Consider the following 19,698-nt stretch of genomic DNA (forward strand, 5'->3'; position numbering starts at 1 on the left):
GTGAAACTCAGTTCACTGTTCAGTCAGTGAAGTTTCAAACTATTTGTCTTTTCTCTTAAATTCACATGTGATCTGTCTAACTGCTACCATATATCAATATGTGGATCTTCCAGGATAGAGAGTTTTTTTTAATGTTCTAGTGAGCTGTCTCACTATTGCATTAGTGGTGCAGTGCAGCATCTGAGGGTAATTTTCTGTAGTATTGATTGGATTACGGCCACTCATTGTCTGTTGGGCTGTCTAGGGACAATCCTTGAGGAGCCTTCTGGGTTAGCCTATCTCCAGCACTGCTGCACATGCAAACAAACATAAGCATACATACGAACAACAGGTCCACAATTATGTCTGTATACTGAAAGGCCTGTGGAAGTCATTGGGTATTTTGAGAAGCTGAAAGGCACTCTAAACAAGGTGACACGTGAGGATCAAACATATAGGAGCTTTGTTTCAAGGAGGTTTGTAAGAAACTTCATAAGTCATGGTACAGTGCTGTCAGTGCTGCTGACTGTTTGGACCTCATTGCAGACAACAGAGAAGAGACACGTGTATACAATTCAGTCCTTCTGTGTTAACAAGCTTGTCAGTCAGGTCGGTCCTTACTTGACTCATGAGGGTTGTATCCAAAAACAAAGAACAAGAAGACAAAATTTTTACTTTGTACGCTGCAATTTAAAGCAGTCCACTCTTTCTTCTCGTCCATAATTTCATCGTTTTTTTACACCTTCACTATGACAAAGACATATTTGTGTTATATGGGATAGAAAACATGGGTGGTCAGTCATACTGAACACAAGATCACACAGGACTTTCTTCAGTGTAGAGGCCACCTTGTACTTAGATGATTGAATTGGTTAAAACATAATTGTGTTTTATTTCTCTTCCAAACTGGAGTTGTTTATTTTAACCTCACTGGAGCTACTCGTGACTGGATTTTGTTATTATTTGTCAGTTGGAAGTTTGAAAAGAACATCTTAGGCCCTCAGGCTTAAGGCAATAAATTGCTTTCGTTTCATATTGTATCATTAAGTGCCAAGTCTGAGTGTTGAACTTTTAAACTGTCCAGATTTTACATGCATAATTATTACTTTGATGTTTGGATTGACATGAACAGTAGTTAAAGTCTGAAGCTGGTCATTATGTTGGCTCCCACATTCATGTTTAGCCAGATTTCTGGCTGTGGGTATTAGGTGGGTATTATGAAGGCTCCGTGCCCCACAAAGTCACACAGTAATCTCCAGATTTTACCGAGGTTTACTGAAACCACTGAAATCATGTCAGTATATCTACAGTGAACGTTTCTTTATGACAGGGATGTTGCTAGATACCTGCACTGTGGATCCTTCTGTCTGTTGTGCACTTTGTACTTTGATAGTGCAAGATCTTCATGGTGTCTTGAATCTGACATGCTGTTTGGTGCACTTGAAAATGACCACTACAACCTTTAAATGTCATGCCAGCTGTCCCATTTGCAACTTGTCAAGCAACATGCAACATTACATTCTTCTTTAGTGACAATGGGAATTGAAAATGAACAGACATCAAAGAATGCATTAACAAATCAAAAGACAATAAGCTGCAAATAAATGTGCTGCTTTAAGCTAACACTGGCCTCATCATTAGCATTGGCGGTGGATGCTCCTTGTGTTGGTTTTAAACTGTTCTGCAAATAAGCCAAAATGGTTGAGAACATACATTCCATCATAGCCAAATTGATAGCAGGTGTCACAATAATACATCTTAGATAAAGTGTTGGGTTAATAAATGCATTAATATCAGATACCACATACCATCATGCATTTCTTTGTGAAATAATGATCAAAAATGAAAGAAACGCAAAGGAACAACATAGGTTATCTTGCATTCTTTGTATTAATTAACCTCTGTGATCGCTTCAACAGTCTAATTCAAATGAACTATGTAAGTGCTAATGCCTGGCAAATACAGTGTGGGCACATGACATTTACAGAGGTGAGACCGAGGTTAGATGCTAGGCTGTTGAGGTCTAATTTTCACAGTTTGGGACTTTAAATTATAGTTGAGGGAAATTATAATAGGAGTCTTGTCAGTCTGCAATTACATCTAATATCTGGTATCTGCTTTGTTTGTATTTTCTACATACAAACACCCACCCTATTGGATCAGGATAAACCTTGTTCTCATTGTTCAGTTTAAAATAGACTCAAAAGAGATTCTTGCTGTGTGGTAACAGCTTTTAAACAGAAGGCAGCTTAGATCTTTTGCTCTCTCTTACTAGTTTCTTCTCTTCCTCCCTATACTCACACAGCTCCATTTCTTTTCTTCCCTTTGTGGCACTGAACTCTAAACCTCTGTCGGATTCTTTCTGCAAGTAGCACAGATCTGCTGGGTTTGATACCAAGTTAACAAAATGCTGAAATGCGATGCATGCTCCATTAAAAGCATATCTAAGTACTCAGTGAAGGCAGCTGCACTTGTTTGAGTTTTGTGAAAGGCAGGCACAAACTAATTGAATGAGGGCTAGATTTCTGCTCCTTTAAAGCAATTAACCACTCTCCCAAGCTGTCTGATTGAGCCAGTCGTGCATGGCTTTCTTTTTCACCCATTTGCTCAGAGAAACTTTGTCTTTAGAGTAAGTAGAAATGAACTTCTCAGTTTCTGGAAACAAATGAACAAATATTGTATCTGAACCAAACTCCCTGAAGAAAAATAATAAAACACTAAGGAATATTATTCTATTATAATGTATGGGTATTTATTAAAAATTGAATAGTAAATATTTCAAAACATTTTTTAAAAGGGGATACGGCTTATTTTGTGTATTTATCATATAATATTGAATTTTATAGTAAAAAGCTGTTCCTGCAAAAAAAATAATAATAAAAACAAAATAATACTGAAAAATAATGATAAAAAATACCAGAATTAAAATAAATAAATATTGACTAAAATGTGCTGGTTTTAAAAACAAAACAAAAATTAAATCTGTGCCTTGAAAATCGTTCAAATTCAGTGAAATTAACCATTTAACTAAGTTTGGTTGTGTTTGTTTACATATGCATAGGAGTCTTGACCGTTTAACTTTTGTGGTGTTGAATCTGAAAAAATCTGAAAACAACCTGTTTGATTGACTGATGCAAACAACTATTTAAACATCCAAGGACTCAGTTGCTTCCTTTAACCAGTTACATGTCCCTGGTGTTGTGTGTGTTTTGTCTTTCATTGCCATTTTTTAAAATAAATGTATTTTATTTTGTTATTTTGCTGTTGTGGTTTAACAACTCTTAAGAGCAGCTCCTTTCTTAATGGTTCCCTTTCTGTAGGATTTTAGTTAAAACAAAAAAAAAGAAATTTTTAAGCAAATAGCCGTGGATTGGATCACTCCTGTGTACCTCTACATTAAACAATTTGGAGCAAGGTAAGGGTGTTCTGGTAACCACCTGGTATCTGTTGCCAGATGTGAACACAAAGGAATCAGTCAATGATGCAACTGGGTCTGCACCGCGTTTATTTAAACATAAGCATGGTGTGAGTGATGCAAGACTTCTGTTGGAGGTGGGAGACATAATTGTTATAGTGGCTGTCAAAACTACACTGATGCTAACAGCTATTTAGACATCCCGGGAGCAGTTGCCTCCTTATCGTGCATTTCCCCGATTTTATGTGTGGGTGAAAATATTTGTGTGTTTTCGTCTGCCATTGCCATTTCTTGTTTTTCATCTCTCATTTGAAGCACTGGAGATTCATTAAGGACAGGACAAGACCAGTGATGACAGTTCCTTTCATGTCCCCAGGGGAAATACAATAAGCTTGATGCGTCTCTCTCTCATCTTCCTGTAGCTCTGCCTCCTTGTACTGCCTATTAGTGTCAAGGTTCGATGTCTGCACTGTCAACTTCCAGTATTTATGTTCTTTATTGCCGTCTTTCTTACTCTCCTGTGGCATTTCTCTCAACTTTTGCTGCTAGTGAAAGCTTTACTCTTTTTTTTTTCTTTTTTCTTTTTAAATTTTTCTTGTATTTGCAGTGTTTTCTCATGGCCATGCTCCATATTCTGTCTCCTTTTAAACGAAGGCCCTTCTGCCCTCCACCGCCAGGTCACGGTTACTGTTCATGTGGACGGTGCATCTGTGAGGAGGGCTGGTTTGGGAAGCTGTGCCAGTTCCCCAGGTCTTGTGATATGAGCGATGCCCAGAGCAAGGAGCTTTGTGAGACCTCTGATGGTGTTATATGCAGTGGAAAAGGTGAGCAGTATTTCCTTTTGTTCGGTGGTGTTTGGGAAAAACATTTCTAAAAGTTAATATTTGAATTTCAACTGAGAAGAACATTTTCATGGCCCGTTTGATAAAAAAAAAAAAAAAGTTTGGTAAATACACACATGTCAAATAGTACATAAACACAAAATGTACATTTATTTATGTTTTAAAGATTGTAGGTCATAAGTATGAATATGATGTAGAATACTGGATTCAATATCAATGTAAACTAGCAGGAATAGCAATAATAGTATGCTAATATAATGAACATCCACTGAAAGCTGATCATATTCCACACATAAAAGAGCAATGCAACAAAAGTATAACCACATATTTTTTCTAAAAATCTTAGAAATTCAGAAACCTATTTCCCATTCCCATTGTTTTCAAATGCACATATCATTCAAACAGTTGAAATGCATAAATATGCAGTGTTGGGAAGGTTACTTTTAAAATGTATTTCACTACAGATTACAGAATACATGCCCCAAAATGTATTTTGTAACATATTCCGTTACGTCAATGAGAGTAACGTATTCTGAATACTTTGGATTACTTAATATATTATCATGCTTTTTACAACTACATGAATGTCCTATTGCTGTGTGATTTATTACTATTACTAAAGGTTATTTGCCATACCAACTAGATTTTTAAATCTTAATATAAATGAGTAACAGTAGGGTGGACATTAGGTAAGGCTGCACTTTTTGAAGCGATCTCATATAGAAAACTATTCCGCGCGAATATAAAACAGGTCTGTGGCTCCAAACCGTAAAGGCATAAAACCGTAAAGAGACCTCTGTCTAATACATCGGGTTCCGTGTCGGGCTCGTAGCCGAAAACTAGCTTTACTTTGTTGTCTGGGTCAACTTTATATATATATTTACATGCTTCCATCTCCCGTTTCTGGTCGGTGACATCTCTTACTTTTCGACTCTTTTTCTCCTTCCCTCACGCTCACAGACACATAACGGGTATGGCAGTCCATTCTCCCTGCAGCACGGACTACACTGCCCATGAGGCTACATTCTTTAGGGCTATGCCTGTAACACTCTGCCTATTGCCTTCATATTAAATCGTTTTTGTGAATAATTTTAAAAAATATTTCTTCACGTCATTCATGTCACCTCTACTTGCGGGCCGCAAGTAGAGGTGACATGGGCTGCAAGATTGAGACACAGCTTGTTTTTATTAGCTTGTTAACGTGGTATTAATTAGAAACTACCACACATTTTTCCAAGTAGTATCCTTCAGCAATAAACATAATATTAACACGATTGCCTTGAAATAAATTATTTTGCTGTGGACATGAAGTAGGATTAATTCCGCATCATAATATTGTAATAGTATCTTATTATGATAAAGGACCCGTTTAATAAAGGAAGTTATTATGTTACTACTACTTTAAAACCATTGTATAAAACATTAGAATGCATGAATGAATGTTACCATTTTATATTATTAGCAGATTTTATTGATACTTGTATATCACTATGCTATTACTATTTGGTTTTGGCTTATATGCATACATTTATATCCACATTGTAACACCCACCCACCCCCAAATCATATATATGAATGTGATATTACTGAGCCACAACCACTATTGATATAGTACAAAGTATTGCTTGTGTATTATTTACATTTTACTTATCCTAATAATTTTTAACAATAATTTTCTTATTACCAAGCTATAATAGGAAGTTCAGCCAAAAACTGATACATTTGTATTCTGAGGATAAGTTGTGGTTTGATAGGAATAACTCAAGGCCTCAATTCACTATGGATGACCACATAGGATTTACATGAAAGGACAGTGAATACAGAGGCTCCTCACCTAAGCCAGGGTCAAGGTATTTTATAATGTTAAGTATGTTTCCTTTATCCCTTCTAGGAATAATAAAGAAGCTTATTAGCAGTCTGAAAAATTCATCTAGAAAGGCAGCTAAACTCAAGGAAAGCAAGGAATAGTTCAAGGAAATACTAAAAGGGAGAGATTGTCTCAATCTATTGGAGATAATCAGAGTATATCAGACTTGATTGGCAATTCAGTGCAAGCAGTTATGTCCTGATCATTGAAATTAGGCTAATTCAGATAATACTAGAAGATGATGTTACTTAGAAGATTTACATTTACACTGAAACATTTTTATCATGTAGTCTGTGGTTTAAATACTTAGACTTTTATTAGGCAAACGTTTATTAAAAGGAAGATTTTGATTTCACTGTTGTATTATTTTACCCAATCTCTTGATATAGTTGTATTTAGAGTACTTAAATTATTGTCTGATATTTATAGACTAAATTTTGGAGGTATAGAAATTTTAATTGACAGTAAATAAACTGATCATTAGTTGCAGCAGGAGCAGCTGTCGACTTCTTTACACTGCGCATTGTCACTATGTATCATTAGGTGGCAAATGACACCACGCAGCAGGATTTTTTTCTCTGTTGCATAGCAGTGAATCCACAGAAATAGACCTGCTGCTCTGAGTCCAGCCCTGCAAAGCCGAGGATGGTGTGAAAATGAAGACGAGCATGTTCATTCGCCATGCTCCGCTACACCGAGGCACAAGAGCTACCTTTCCTCGCCTCCTCCTGTTGTTTCACCATTTCACTTTCTCTCCTTCTTCTTACTTCATCTGCTCCCATCTTTCATAGTGGTTTTCCTGTAACCCAGTGAATGTGGATACAAACTGGGGGGATTGAAACCATAGTTGCTGGACCTCTGGGTGTGAGCTTAGGAAAAATAAAGTGGACAGCAGTAGATTTGTTTCTCTCTACCAGTCTTTAATACTTTATTATCCTGCTGCTGCCCTTAAGAGTGAGTGAGAGAGAGAATGATAGAGAGAAGAATAGACACTGATGGGCATGACAGGAAGTTTAAAGTGTGGGTGGATTGGTATCCTGGTGGTGAAAGCATATTAGTGGCCATTTCCCCAGAATACATGTCATATTCACTCAGCCCAGTATTATCTTCTGTGCAAAATAAGTAATTTACAGCAAATAACGAATATACACTGCCAAAATCCCAGCTGAAATGAAAACAAAAATATGATGTTAATATACAGTTGTCAATGTGTATGCTCGTGTGTGTGTGGTCTGCATGTGTGTATTACAGGTTCCTGTCATTGTGGTAAGTGTATCTGCAATCCCCAAGACTGGTGGGTGTCCGGAGAGTACTGTGAGTGTGACGACCGAGAGTGTGATAAGCACGACGGGATCATCTGCACAGGTAATGAAATGCAAAAAAGGAGAGACAATCAATCAAATACAGTCGAAACAATCAGAATAAGTAAAAATGGTAAATACTAGAAGATAATGGGTAATATAAAAGTCAAAGTCACAGCTGAGCATTTCCACCTTTGGACTGAAGTGCCCCAGAGATTGCCAGATGTTTTATTTCCATGAGAGTAGTCAAGCTGAAGGTTTATGTTTTTATTACATTAGTATTTCTAACGCTGAAAAGAGAGATTAGCATGCTACATTGTTGGGGTTACTGTATAATTTGCTCTTCTTCAAAACCAATTTATGTTTTAAATGTGTGCGGCTGAATTAAATTAAATGTGCAACTTGCCTCTATCTAATGGATAGTAGTTTTATGATGCTTGAATAGAGTCGAAGGTGGGCAGGTGTGCTCAAGATGCAGAGATGCTGGGAGAAGCAAGGGCTAATTTACATTTTCAAAGGTTGGCCCTTACTAAAGATGAAAAAGGTGTCGAGTTAAATCAAAGACATTTTAATGGCCTTGCTTCTAAACATTTGTTTTTGAAAAGGTGTTTTAGGGGTTTTCTAAAAGAAAATACTGGAGCAGAATTTTATTGAAGAGCGACACCTTAGCAGAAAGAGGGAGCCACATGTTAAAATCAAATTACTTTCATGAGTAACAATCCCAGTGAACCAGAGATGGGGTGTGGGCTTGTTTGGCAGCTGTTTTTATAGAAACAGTAAAACTGATCATAAAACAACTATCATAGCAGTTAAAACTGTTAGCTTATATTAAATCTAAACACTTAAAATAGCTAGTTAAGCAGTGATTGGCTGTTAAATGCACTACATGTAATGGATGAATAGTTAAAACGGCTAATCATAACTGACAAAACCATGACTAACATAACTAAATTATGCCGAAAGTTTGTAAGATTTGCGTAACTGAAATCCATAATGAGCGCTTTTAAACATTTTGTACACTGTTTATTGTTGTTGTTGTTGTTGTTTTTGTATTACTCATTTTGTATTAATGTTAATGGTTGTGGTTGTGTGCCTGACAACCATAAACAACTGCATACCTATATGCCATATGGCTGTTTATCCACAGGAGCTTTATTCTCATCACTGACTGTGGAAAGTTTAGTACACATCTAATTATTTTTGCCCTGGGGGCCTGTCAGAATCTGAATAGCTTCACAAGTGCTTCTCATCATGACTTTAAGAGTCCAAATGTCAGCCTTAATGTCATTCAAATGAGCATCAGTGTTTCCAAATGCAGATCGGCATTGCTTAAACACAGGGAGCAAACTAAGAAAGTGCATTGGAGCATCTGGCAAATGTGCCTGACTACCATTACTGACTGCAGTATAAATGTGAAAATAACCATATCCTTGGAAGTTATTTTACTGGAATAGTGTTTTACATGGAAAGGCAATTCCAGAAAGGGATTTAATATTTGGATAAAAGAGTTGCTGTGGGGTTTTTTTTTTTTCAGATAGCAGTGATTGAGTCATTTCTTGCCATTTTATAAAGATTAAAAATGTGTGACAAAAGTTAGCCAATAAATTACTTTGCATCCAGAGATTTCATGGATCCTTCAGTGCTGTGGATTCTCATTACACATACAACTGATGAGTGATGTGGAAAATTTAGCATATTAGGAATGCTTGCTGGCTAATTTCATGCACTGCATATGATAATTTCAGCAATCGTATTAGAAGAGAGACAAAAATGTCTGTCGGGTCGCCTGCTACACAGGTAAATATGTGAAGCAAAAAAAAACAAAATAAATGACAACGTTTTCTCACCATGTACAATTTTTTCAATTTGTGTTTTGTCAGTGGGATGAAAATAAAATGAAGAAGAGGTTTGAGTTTACGGTATTCATGAGAGCTGTTTAATCATGTGAAATGTTTGTGAGTCGGGAAAAAATTGGTTTAAGTAAATTCCGAATAAACTAAGAACTGTGGATGTTTTTGTTGAGGAGAGCATGAACCAATAATAAATCTTAATCTGGCACTTATATGTATATATAGAGAGATGTTGTTCAATATTCTAAAACTCCTATAAAACATCCAGATCAATAGTAAGTCATGAAAATTTCACCTGCGCAGCAATAAATCCTTCAGGAGACAGATCCAAAGTACAAAATATAGATGTGTTTATTTTAGCTACATCTTGAAATTCAGGAAGAGGTGAGCACATGTGATCATCCATGTCTGAAGTTCAGAAAGTTTTTTTTCTTTTTATACTGACTTTTTTTGTGCTTACTCTTCTTTCACATATTGGAACAGCGAGATCCTTGACTATCTCCAAATTAGATGAAAAGGAGCCTGAAAGTCTGGCTGCTTCTTGAGGCTTCCAGACACTTAAATAGACGTTGCCTATGCAGAGACCTCGAGGTCAAAGCAGAGGCTCCACTGACCATGACTTTCAGACCTCGCCATCATAGTAAAACCTCACAGGACTGTAAGACCAACTCTAAAAAAATAACCATTTACAGATTGTACTAAGAAAATACTCTGTAAATACTGTACTGTAAATATTCACCCAAAAAGTTATAAATCTATAAATGGAAGTGGTCAGCCAACAAATGCAGTATTTAATCCGTTTAATTATTTCCCCCCCCCAATTTTCAGCTCTTACAGGAAAATATTTAGCTTTTAAGTTTTTTACGATTGTTTTTTAAATGTTTATTTCTTTGGGAACAAATGCGTTTAGGACTGAAGCCCATGGACAAGGCAGAAAAGCAGAAAAATACTAAGAAATTGCAGTTCTAGTCTTTATTGATAATAACAGGAGCATGAAATAACTCTGGTCTTGTCTTTGTAATTGCTTCTTTCCTTGTATCACTTTCCTGGTTCTTTTCTCAACTACTTCCTTGTTGGCTTACACTCCTCCCTCCTCTCCCACAGAGATATATGGTGGTAGATGTATCTTTTCAACCGTGTGACAGGAGACCAGCAGGAGCCCTCTTCCTAACCCCAGCACCTCTGACTGACAGCTCTGGAAGCTTATGGGGAGGTGTGGGGTGTATACTGTAGTGATATAATTCCTACAGTAGCATGTTATGCCACTTTGGCCCTCTTTAGAGATAAAGAAGAAAAAACTATATGTCTTGACTATTTATCAGTCCTAAAACAACCAGTGTGAATGGGTTGGTGACTTAACTTCTCTGTTAGTCAGACGTCTGGTAATATGATGATCCTATTTCGTTTTCATTTTGTTTGTGTTCCTACTACAGGATCTGGTCAGATATATAGAGATGTTTGAGCTTTGTCCAAATGTTGTAAAAACAAAACACGAATAAATTAATATCGAAAAGTAATTAAACTCGATGTTTCTCCTGCTGTTAAGGCAGAAGCAGTGGAAAACCACAGACTGTCCCGAGCAATGTCATTGGTCTCCATCCCCTATCAGAGAGCTGCACCCAGGGAAGCAAGGAGTGCGAAAAGAGGAACCTTGTTAAAGGTCAGGCATGATGGCACAGCTCTTTTAATTCACAGCTTTTCTTCTCACATCTCACAGGGAATGGGTTGTGCAACTGCGGCAACTGCGAGTGCTGGGACGGCTGGAACGGGAACGCTTGTGAAATCTGGGTGGGAGAAGAATACTGAGGCCAACAGAGAACAGGACACTGGGTTCAGAGAATTGAGACCTGGCTGCCCAGTGTGACCAGGAGCACCACGAGTCACGACCAAGCTGGAGAAACGCCAAGTTATCGAAACCACGGGGAGGAGAAAGGAAGACTAAACATGGACGTAGCTCTGCATTTCACAAACAGCATTCATTGTTTTATTGTACTGGTTACAAACTATCCTTTTAAAACTGGGTTTTGTAGATGAAAAGAAACAGCCATAGCTCTGTGCTTAAATCATATTACAATGTAAACATTTATGTTTTCAAAGCAGCTTTTTTTTTGGATATTGTAGGAATGCTTACATATTTCAAATGGCTATATATAATAGGATGCAAGTACATGACAGTTTCAAATGCTGGAGAGAGGATAAAATGTATCATTAAGATGACTTTGTAGTAATATGTTTGATACTGTGGTCTGTTTTTACTGGTAAATGGTCTGCCCTTCCCACACTGGACTGAAAGTTTACTCGAAAGCTCGAGGCATAGGTTACGCTGAGGTTTTTATTTCTTTTTCATAATAAAACATTAAATGTGCCGCATGACACAACATTTTGCATGGAAAACAATGCAAAGACCTTAATCATACATGGTTACAAATTTGTTATAACATGACATAACTCCAATGGGCATACTTGCAATGGTATATATAGAGAGAGATATATTCGAAAATAAATCATTTTAATAGTGCCTACTCTCCTCCGTCAAACAAACAGTCTGCCCTGAAACCTTTACTGTCTTAGTAGTGGTTAAATTCTAAGTGGAAGAAACAAAGAGAAGGGAATAAATAGTTCAGTTGTGGCATGCTGGATGTCCATGTCACTTCAAATGGTGGTATCAGGGGATGAGAGCTGCACTGACACAAGAGCTCAGTCACCACTTGAAAAAGGACCGATAAGAAGTCACAAAGAAAATTTAATGTAAATTCTACTTTGGCCTTTTTCATGCTTAAACTAGCCAATCCCCTCTGTTTTCTTTGTCCCCGAAAAATGACAGGTGCAATAATATACTGCACACTATATTGCATTAAGTATGTTACTGACTTTACAGTATACCTTTATATAAATATTTTTTATTCAATATGTTGTATAATGTGTATACAACAAACACAAACTGTATAGTGTAGACAAACTCGTTGCATATATGTAAAATTAGCGGTACATACCAACAGTTCTTGATTGACATAGCCTACTACATGCAGTTCATCAATGCCATCCTCTCCCCATGCAACAGATGGGACAACATACAAAATAAGAGGTTCGAAAACAGAAGCTAGGATATTCTCGTAACACATTTGAACAAATGGGGTAACAAAGCAAAAACGCGATTGGGATCTGGAGACGAAATCGACACACAACCCGTATACGAGAGAGATGAGGACGAACGAAACAAATGGCGGCTACAGCAATCCAAACAGATGTACTTGTACACACTGGTCATTTACAAAAATAAAGCCAGCCTTGAAGGAGCCAGTTAACTGGGCTGCAGGGCTGGGGCAGTCACCAGCCCAGCATGTAGAGTTTTGTAAGAGCGGAGGATGACAGTGGTTTCCAGCTCCTGTGTGTGTGTATATGACACCATTTTTAGGATTAACAGCTTTGTACAGACAAATATTGATATCTATATGATGTGCTTTGATATGTTGTAATAAGAAATGGCCATGTATAATCCCAATAAACTCAGAAAAATTATATTTACCAAATCAAGTTCTTAATATAGTTGCACTTTTAGCAGCATACGGCAGCAACGATCTACTTAATGTTCTAAATCTTACTTAACTAAACTATTAGGAAAAGAAAAACCAGTAAAGCAAGACGAACATAAATACACTGATCACACAGAGCTTTGATAAACTGCTAACAGTCATGATGAAAATGCAAAACAAAGTGCAGTGAGTGTGCCGCAGCCGTGATACATGCCTGTTCAACTCCTACACTGAACTTCAGTGCTCATCCATTTGCACATAGTGAAGAACAATGCCCATACCTTACTCCTTGTAGAAAATACATGCATGTGATTATTCAAGGTATATGTACTTTTCCAAAGTGACATCAGTCAAGACCTTTGTGGATCTGAGCAGAGTTGATTATTCTGGACAGAACAAATGCTATCACAGTGAAAGCTTCCGTGAATTGAATCAGAAAGAGAATCGAGATTTGTTTTCTTTCTTTCTGTTTTTTTTTTTTTTTTTAAGAATCAGTTCTTCTTGGGATGAAAAAAAGACTTTGGTCATTTCAGAATGGATACATCTGAGTGTGTTTTTTTCAGTGAATAATGCTACGTGTCGTCTACATGGATGTATAGGGTGGGTGAGGCACCTTTGGCCCAGTGGGGACTGGGAACTTGTTTTTGCATGCCGGGAATCAAGGTCCAAACAGGCACGTGATAGGCCAAGGTGATCAGAACTGGACTCTGCATGCTGAGCTAGAAGACAAATTCTCTCATTATAATAATAATATCTAGTCTTTTAAAAAGTTATGATTTTTAATAGTCATTTTCCCTAAGTTTTATACAGTGAAAATGTTATAATATAAGCCATCTCTTGTATATCTGCTGCAAGAAGAGAGAACACAATATTAACCTTGTCCATGCTTTAGCTTGCTGAACCAAATAGGGATGCAGCCAGTGTAAATGTCACCTACTGGTTTTCAGCCATGTTGTTTTCTGGCTTTATGTAGACACTGCTGTAAGGTGGCTGCCAGTGCTGCAGTTATAGACCATCTGGGTCAAAGCCACAAGCCTTGCCTCATAGTCCAAAGAAGTCGGTGAGTGAGGGACAGAGGCCTACAAGGCCTAGAGATATTCCTAGAGCCCACGCTCTGAAATAAGATTAAAGAAAAATAGACTTCAGATTTTCTATTTACCAGAGAAGGCGGACAGAACCGCTGGTGGGACCTAGATAGTGATATGTATACACCATTCCTTACAGCGCTCTCCCACCCACACACACATCTGTTTATAAATGTGTATGTGTGTTTGTATGTGTGTAGGGAGCTCCTCGCATTGATTGCAGTGGCGGTAATTAGCACTTCATCAGCTATGATTGCAGGAGCTATTTGCCAGCCTCCAGCGTGTTTTATTGGCTGTTTAAAAAAAAAAATCTCAGATTTTCAACACAAACTTTGTGTGTCTGTCTATTAGAGTGTGTGCATATTGTAGGCAAGAAGAAAATTTGGACTCTTTTCCACATGTCTTTGCTTTTTATGCCACATTTGTATTCATGTGTTTCTTAGAAAATCACGCAACCCCCTTCCAAAATGTTTTCTAGGTTACTTGACAAAGAGAAAAGTGTGACTAAAGATAGAAATAAAGGGAGAGGGGGACGCACTTGTAAAAAATAGAGGACAACAGTCCAAATAGTTACTCTATCTATACAGTCTCTATCCCAGAACATAGCTGGTGAACTGTGGTATAGAAAATAGATCTGAAGGTACACAGACTCTGCTGCAACAGGGCATCATAGACAAGGGGGAGGTTTTTAGGGGGAATCATCATCAAGCAAAGTACCAGAAGCGTCATTGTGAAACGCACGTCCCTCCTGGGCTGGATGAAGTCGGCCACCTCAGGAATCCATCTGCCTGTGCTGAGGCAGCTGGAGAATTTGGGAGAATGAGGTGGAGAAAAAGGAGGAGCGAGAGAAGAAAGAAAGGGAGGTTCGCCTGGATCTGCAGAAGGGTCTGGAGTCTAGTTGGATAAAGCCCTGTCTCCGTCGCATTCCTCCCTTCCAACACATGCACATACACTAGGCACTGGCGTGGCTATGTGGTGGGTTTGTCGGGCTTGCTGACGGGTTTCCCTCCGTTCATCACTGCCGGCTCACTTGTGCTTTTACTGGGAGGTACTGCTGCCTTGGGCACTGTCTCTCCAACATCATGCAAAGATGGCTCTCTGTACATGGCAACTGTCAGGGGTGAAAAATTAAGGAGAGAAAACAGAGAGAGTTTACACATTGAAAATTACTAAAGCAGCATCTATCCCCTATTCTTGTTCTAACATGTGGTAAAAACACAAAAAATCCTCAAATTCTCACACATTGAAGACAATAGGCAATTTACCGAAGGAAAAAAAAAAACGTGTTTTGATCAACTGGGCTTTTCACTGACTCACTTTTTTTTTTTCATCTATCTGGGCTGATGGAGACACAAGACACAATCTAAACACAAAGACTTTTTGACAAAGCTGCAAAGGAGTCTCATTATCCCCCACTTTACAGCCACTACACTACAGCTGTAATGATGCCTTGACAGGACACTTCAACTTGATTCTCTGCTTAAATAATTCGAAGCAATCAGGCTGGTGGCTGACAAGATTGATGGTGGCATCTGCTGGACTATCAACATTTCATGCTGCACTTACAGAACAGCCCTGCCTCCTATGCTCTATGCTTATAGGAGCAAAAGAATGAATCAGCACACAAATACAAAAGCATATCAAACATATACTATATTCTATACAGTTACATAGTTATACAATTAGTATTATGGAATCTTGTCATGTAGTATGATGCAGCAGTTGTCAAGCACATTATGTCAGTTTTGGGTGTTTTTACATCCATAGATGCATAATCATCTTTTCTGTATGTCTGCTACATACCTTCTAATGGCTTGGGCAGGAAGTGAGCAGCTGGTTTTGTTTTTTTCACTCGGTTCCCTTTCATGGCTTGGCCTTCTTTATTGAGCCCTAAGAACCAAGCTCTTCCCGATTCCTGTTGTCTGTACAACATGGACGAGTAGATCACATAGTAGTTCTCGAACACCGACTCTTTGAACTTGCATTCTGCTGTAAAGAGTTCCTGCAGAGAGACAAAAGTGGAGGAGACAGATTTTAAACAATGCTTAGGAAAAAAAATGAAAATGATACTTCACGAGGCTATAATCTGCACGGGGAGACATTAAAGCAGGCTTAAATCAATGATTCATGGTTCACATTGTGTAAGAATAAAAAAGATGTCATAATTTATATTTAATGTTGAATGCGGGTCACCGGGACAAGTGTCATCTTTATTTCAAACTCGCATTGTGCAGAATAATGTGAAACCACCCAACTAGTTAACATGAACTTCACACTTCTGCCTGTCTTGAAAAGGATGAGCACTGCAGAGCCTCAGTCGGTGTAAGCATGCCTGATTCAGGCTGAGCCTGACGACGCAACTCTCATTCTCTCCTTGGCCTTAACCTTGACATCTGATGTTAGAGCACTCGTTTAGTCAATTAGCTCATGTTCCTGGCAGAAAGTATAGATTGTTAGACTGTGACCCGAGGACCACCACGCCTCACCCCAGATGCCAAGCCAGACTTGCTTCGCTAGTTTCTCAATGTTTTTAATTGGCAAAATCCAAAGGGGCTCATTTTCCCCCACATATTATATCTGCTTTAAGCAATTTGTCTATGACTGTATTCTGGACTTTGTTCAGATAATGATAGAGCTAATCAAGTGATTCTTTCATCCTTTACACCTCAATCTGGCTATGACAAATGAAGACAGAGGCACCACATCTCTTTCTGCTGTTACCTATTCATCTCCAGCCAGAAGGGTAATAAAAACGTTTTTTACACTGTCTGCCCCAGCAAGCTAAAAATAAAGGCATTCATTGGGGTATATTAATCAAAGCGTACAAAGGAGACATCCACCACATCTGTTGTGAGCTGTTCACACTGAATTGGTTCATAAAACCACAGGAAGTGTCATACTGCTGTGGTTCTCAATGTCTGGGGTCAGTGACAATATTCCTTAGAGATCACTATAAGGAGTACCTTCTCAGCAAGAAATACGTAAAGTCTTCAGTATAATGGTTGTGTTATATGCAATATCATCACCTAACCACTGCGAACTAATTTCTATGCTAATCAATGTAAAACTAAACACACAAACATCTTTATGAAAGTGAGTCTTTGATGACTGTTTATCTATTTTTCCGCACCCCTTTGATTCTATGCTAATCTTCAGCAGATATAACAGTGATTATGTTCACAGTTGTTCAGTGTGTCAGCATGCTAATAATAATTATCCTGTTGCAGGCATTTCTTCATAAACCAGTGTAAAATATTGATCTGACAATGGTGCTTCATGAAAGGTTAGGGGATCTTTGGGGACTGTTCTCCGACACACACACACAGACACACACACACACACACGCACAAAAGAGGGAAGAAAAGAAAGGTCATTTCTGCACATTCTGTGCAGTACTATGCAAAAGTCTTGATTCGCGCTTCATCAGGGAAATAGCTGCAGCAATTTATTAAAACATCTGCAGCCATACACAGAAATACAATATATTAGGCGAAAGCAGAGTTTGTACAATTCTAAAATGCTGGAAAGTCAATACTTGTTGTGGCCACCTTTATTTTTCTGCACAGCCTGAACTCTCTTGAACTCTCTTAGTCAAGCTCTGGAGTAGTTTTCAGGAATAGTTCTCCAGGCTTCTTAAAAGACATTCAAAACTCTTCTTTGCATATTTTTTGTCTTTTGTTCTGTTCTCTGTCAAGGTGATCCCACACGTTGTGGTCTGGGCTCTGGGGAGGCCAATCCATGACTGACAGTGTTCTGTTGTGTGTTTTTCCTATCCAGACATGCTTTTACTGCACTGGGATCATTGTCGTACTGAAAAATTAAGCCATTGCCAATCAGGCATTTCCCCGATGGTATTGCATATGATCACAATATGACTAAAACCAGGATAGAGCCTTCACTGTGTTTTACATGCATTGTTGTACCTCTCTCCTGACCCACTCTATACATACTGTACTGACAATGACTTGAATCAGAAATTTAGGTTTGGATATATCACTCCATAACACTTGTTGCCACTGATTTTCAGTTTAGTTCTTGTGTGTAAAAGTGAATACTCCCTGACTACTTGCAAGTGGTTGCTGGATGCTGCTTGCAGTCATTGTGAAATTGATTGCTGAAGCCTCAGTCACACAGGGCTACACACCGGTCAGTGGTAACCACTGATCGCTGGGGGAAAAATGTGTATTGCCCAACTAGTTGGTGCGTAGTCTGCTGAGGCTGACTGTCACTAGGTACAGTGCTGTAGAGGAAATCTTGAGATTTGGCTGCTAGATTGTCACTCTAACCCAGGGGTTGGCAACTCCAGGCCTCGAGGGCCGGTGTCCCGCAGGTTTTAGATCTCACCCTGGGTCAACACACCTGAATCACATGATTAGTTTGTTACCAAGCCTCTGGAGAACTTCAAGACACGTTGAGGAGGTAATTTAACCATTTGAATCAGCTGTGTTGGATCAAGGACACATCTAAAACCTGCAGGACACCTCAAGGCCTGGAGTTGCCCACCCCTGCTCTAACCCATAGTTTGAATGAAAGAAACCGACTTTTCTGCAAAGGTTTGTCTACTGCTCGCCAAGTGGCCACAGAACTGTGAGGAGTGTGATGCAAACAGGAAACAGACACCATTCATCTTCTAAGTACTTTATAAGATGAGCACTTTGAAACATGTGGTTTCAGGAATAAGGCACAACTTGGTGCCGCACCCTCTTTGCGACTACTTTCACCGAGTGACATCGAGCAGTTAACCAACCGGCGGAGTAATGGATATGCTTCCCTTATGACCAAAGGTTTTCAGGTAATTGTTAACTGGTTTCCAGCCCTGTGTGACTGAAGCCTTACAATTATATGTTGAAGTATTTCACACAGTATGACCAAATGTATCTAGTAGTGCAAGATAAAATGCAGGTGAAACCCAAGTCAGTTGAGTTCATTCTCTGAGATGTATCTCACTTTCTACCAAATTTTCACGGAAATCCTGCGCAATATTCCTCCGAACAGTTTTCACTAATAACAGACACGGCAGTCAGCCGGAAGAATATTGAGCAGGATTTATCTCATGGGGTTTCTTCACAGCAACATTTCATGGTAATACATCAAAATGTTGCTGAGATATTTCAGCCTGAATAAAGCAGTGGCCTAATAAATCTTGCCATCTCTGGAGAGAAAAAAGTTCTCCTCTCTTGAATATCAGATTTTTCATAGTTGGGGATGACGGGGCTGTCTCTGTAGCAGCAGAGGTCATTATTTATGGGCTAAATGCTTAGTTTGGAACACAGGACACACAATGCCATGATTATCATGTAATTAGCGCTTTGCTGAATTACCCCTGTCAGAGCTTATCCTCCAGACACTATTCAGCTGAAAGGAGAGCTGAGCAGGAAGGAGCAGAAAGACACTCGGGATTACAATAATGATCCTAAGAAGCACCCGGCTGCATTTTGAGTGTCCTTTCTATCCTTGCTCGAGGACTCGTGGGCATTGCTGAGTGGAAGGCACAAACGCATGATGCATAACACCAGCATCAGCTGACATGTCAGATAAACAAAACTCCTGTGAACGTCCACAGTTGGTTGCAGATATAAAGTATTGAAATCGTCATTGCAGGTCTTCAGAGGTACTGAGAGGTCAGGGTGGTATGGTTAGATATTTGTCAGAAAAATTCAGCTCCCTGACTTTGGTCTGTCTCAACAGTGATTACATTACACAAGAGACTTAGCTTCAGTCTATTCTAGTGGTGAATGTAGGGATTAGGATCAGAACTATTAATGCTGCTTTTATAGCAGACCGCAGAGGCTGAGCAGACAAACTGCAGGCTGAAGCAATAAAAAG

At 38.7% G+C, this 19,698-nt stretch overlaps 2 protein-coding genes across 5 annotated transcripts in view; one reads left to right on the forward strand and one right to left on the reverse strand.

The window, feature by feature from the left end:
• The window catches only part of itgbl1 (integrin, beta-like 1), a 50,256-nt gene extending 37,483 nt beyond the window's left edge, over positions 1 to 12,773 (forward strand). For 2 of the 3 annotated variants that reach the window (XM_084908960.1, XM_084908961.1), the window contains 3 exons: positions 4,072 to 4,218; positions 7,355 to 7,468; positions 10,972 to 12,773. In XM_084908960.1, coding sequence (XP_084765086.1) covers positions 4,072 to 4,218; positions 7,355 to 7,468; positions 10,972 to 11,060 — 350 coding nt within the window. In that variant the 3' untranslated portion in view covers positions 11,061 to 12,773. Of the gene's footprint in view, positions 1 to 4,048; positions 4,219 to 7,354; positions 7,469 to 10,971 lie in introns of those variants that run through there. The other variant, XR_014797237.1, reaches the window with a different exon arrangement.
• The window catches only part of fgf14 (fibroblast growth factor 14), a 108,702-nt gene continuing 100,572 nt past the window's right edge, over positions 11,569 to 19,698 (reverse strand). For both annotated transcript variants that reach the window (XM_084908962.1, XM_084908963.1), the window contains exons 4-5: positions 15,676 to 15,874; positions 11,569 to 14,983 (exon numbers count right to left, since the gene is read on the reverse strand). In XM_084908962.1, coding sequence (XP_084765088.1) covers positions 14,841 to 14,983; positions 15,676 to 15,874 — 342 coding nt within the window. In that variant the 3' untranslated portion in view covers positions 11,569 to 14,840. The remainder of the gene's footprint in view (positions 14,984 to 15,675; positions 15,875 to 19,698) is intronic.

Source organism: Perissodus microlepis, chromosome 16 (assembly GCF_051167445.1).
Source record: "Perissodus microlepis isolate ML-2025 ecotype Zambia chromosome 16, ASM5116744v1, whole genome shotgun sequence".
Classification (NCBI taxonomy): domain Eukaryota; kingdom Metazoa; phylum Chordata; class Actinopteri; order Cichliformes; family Cichlidae; genus Perissodus; species Perissodus microlepis.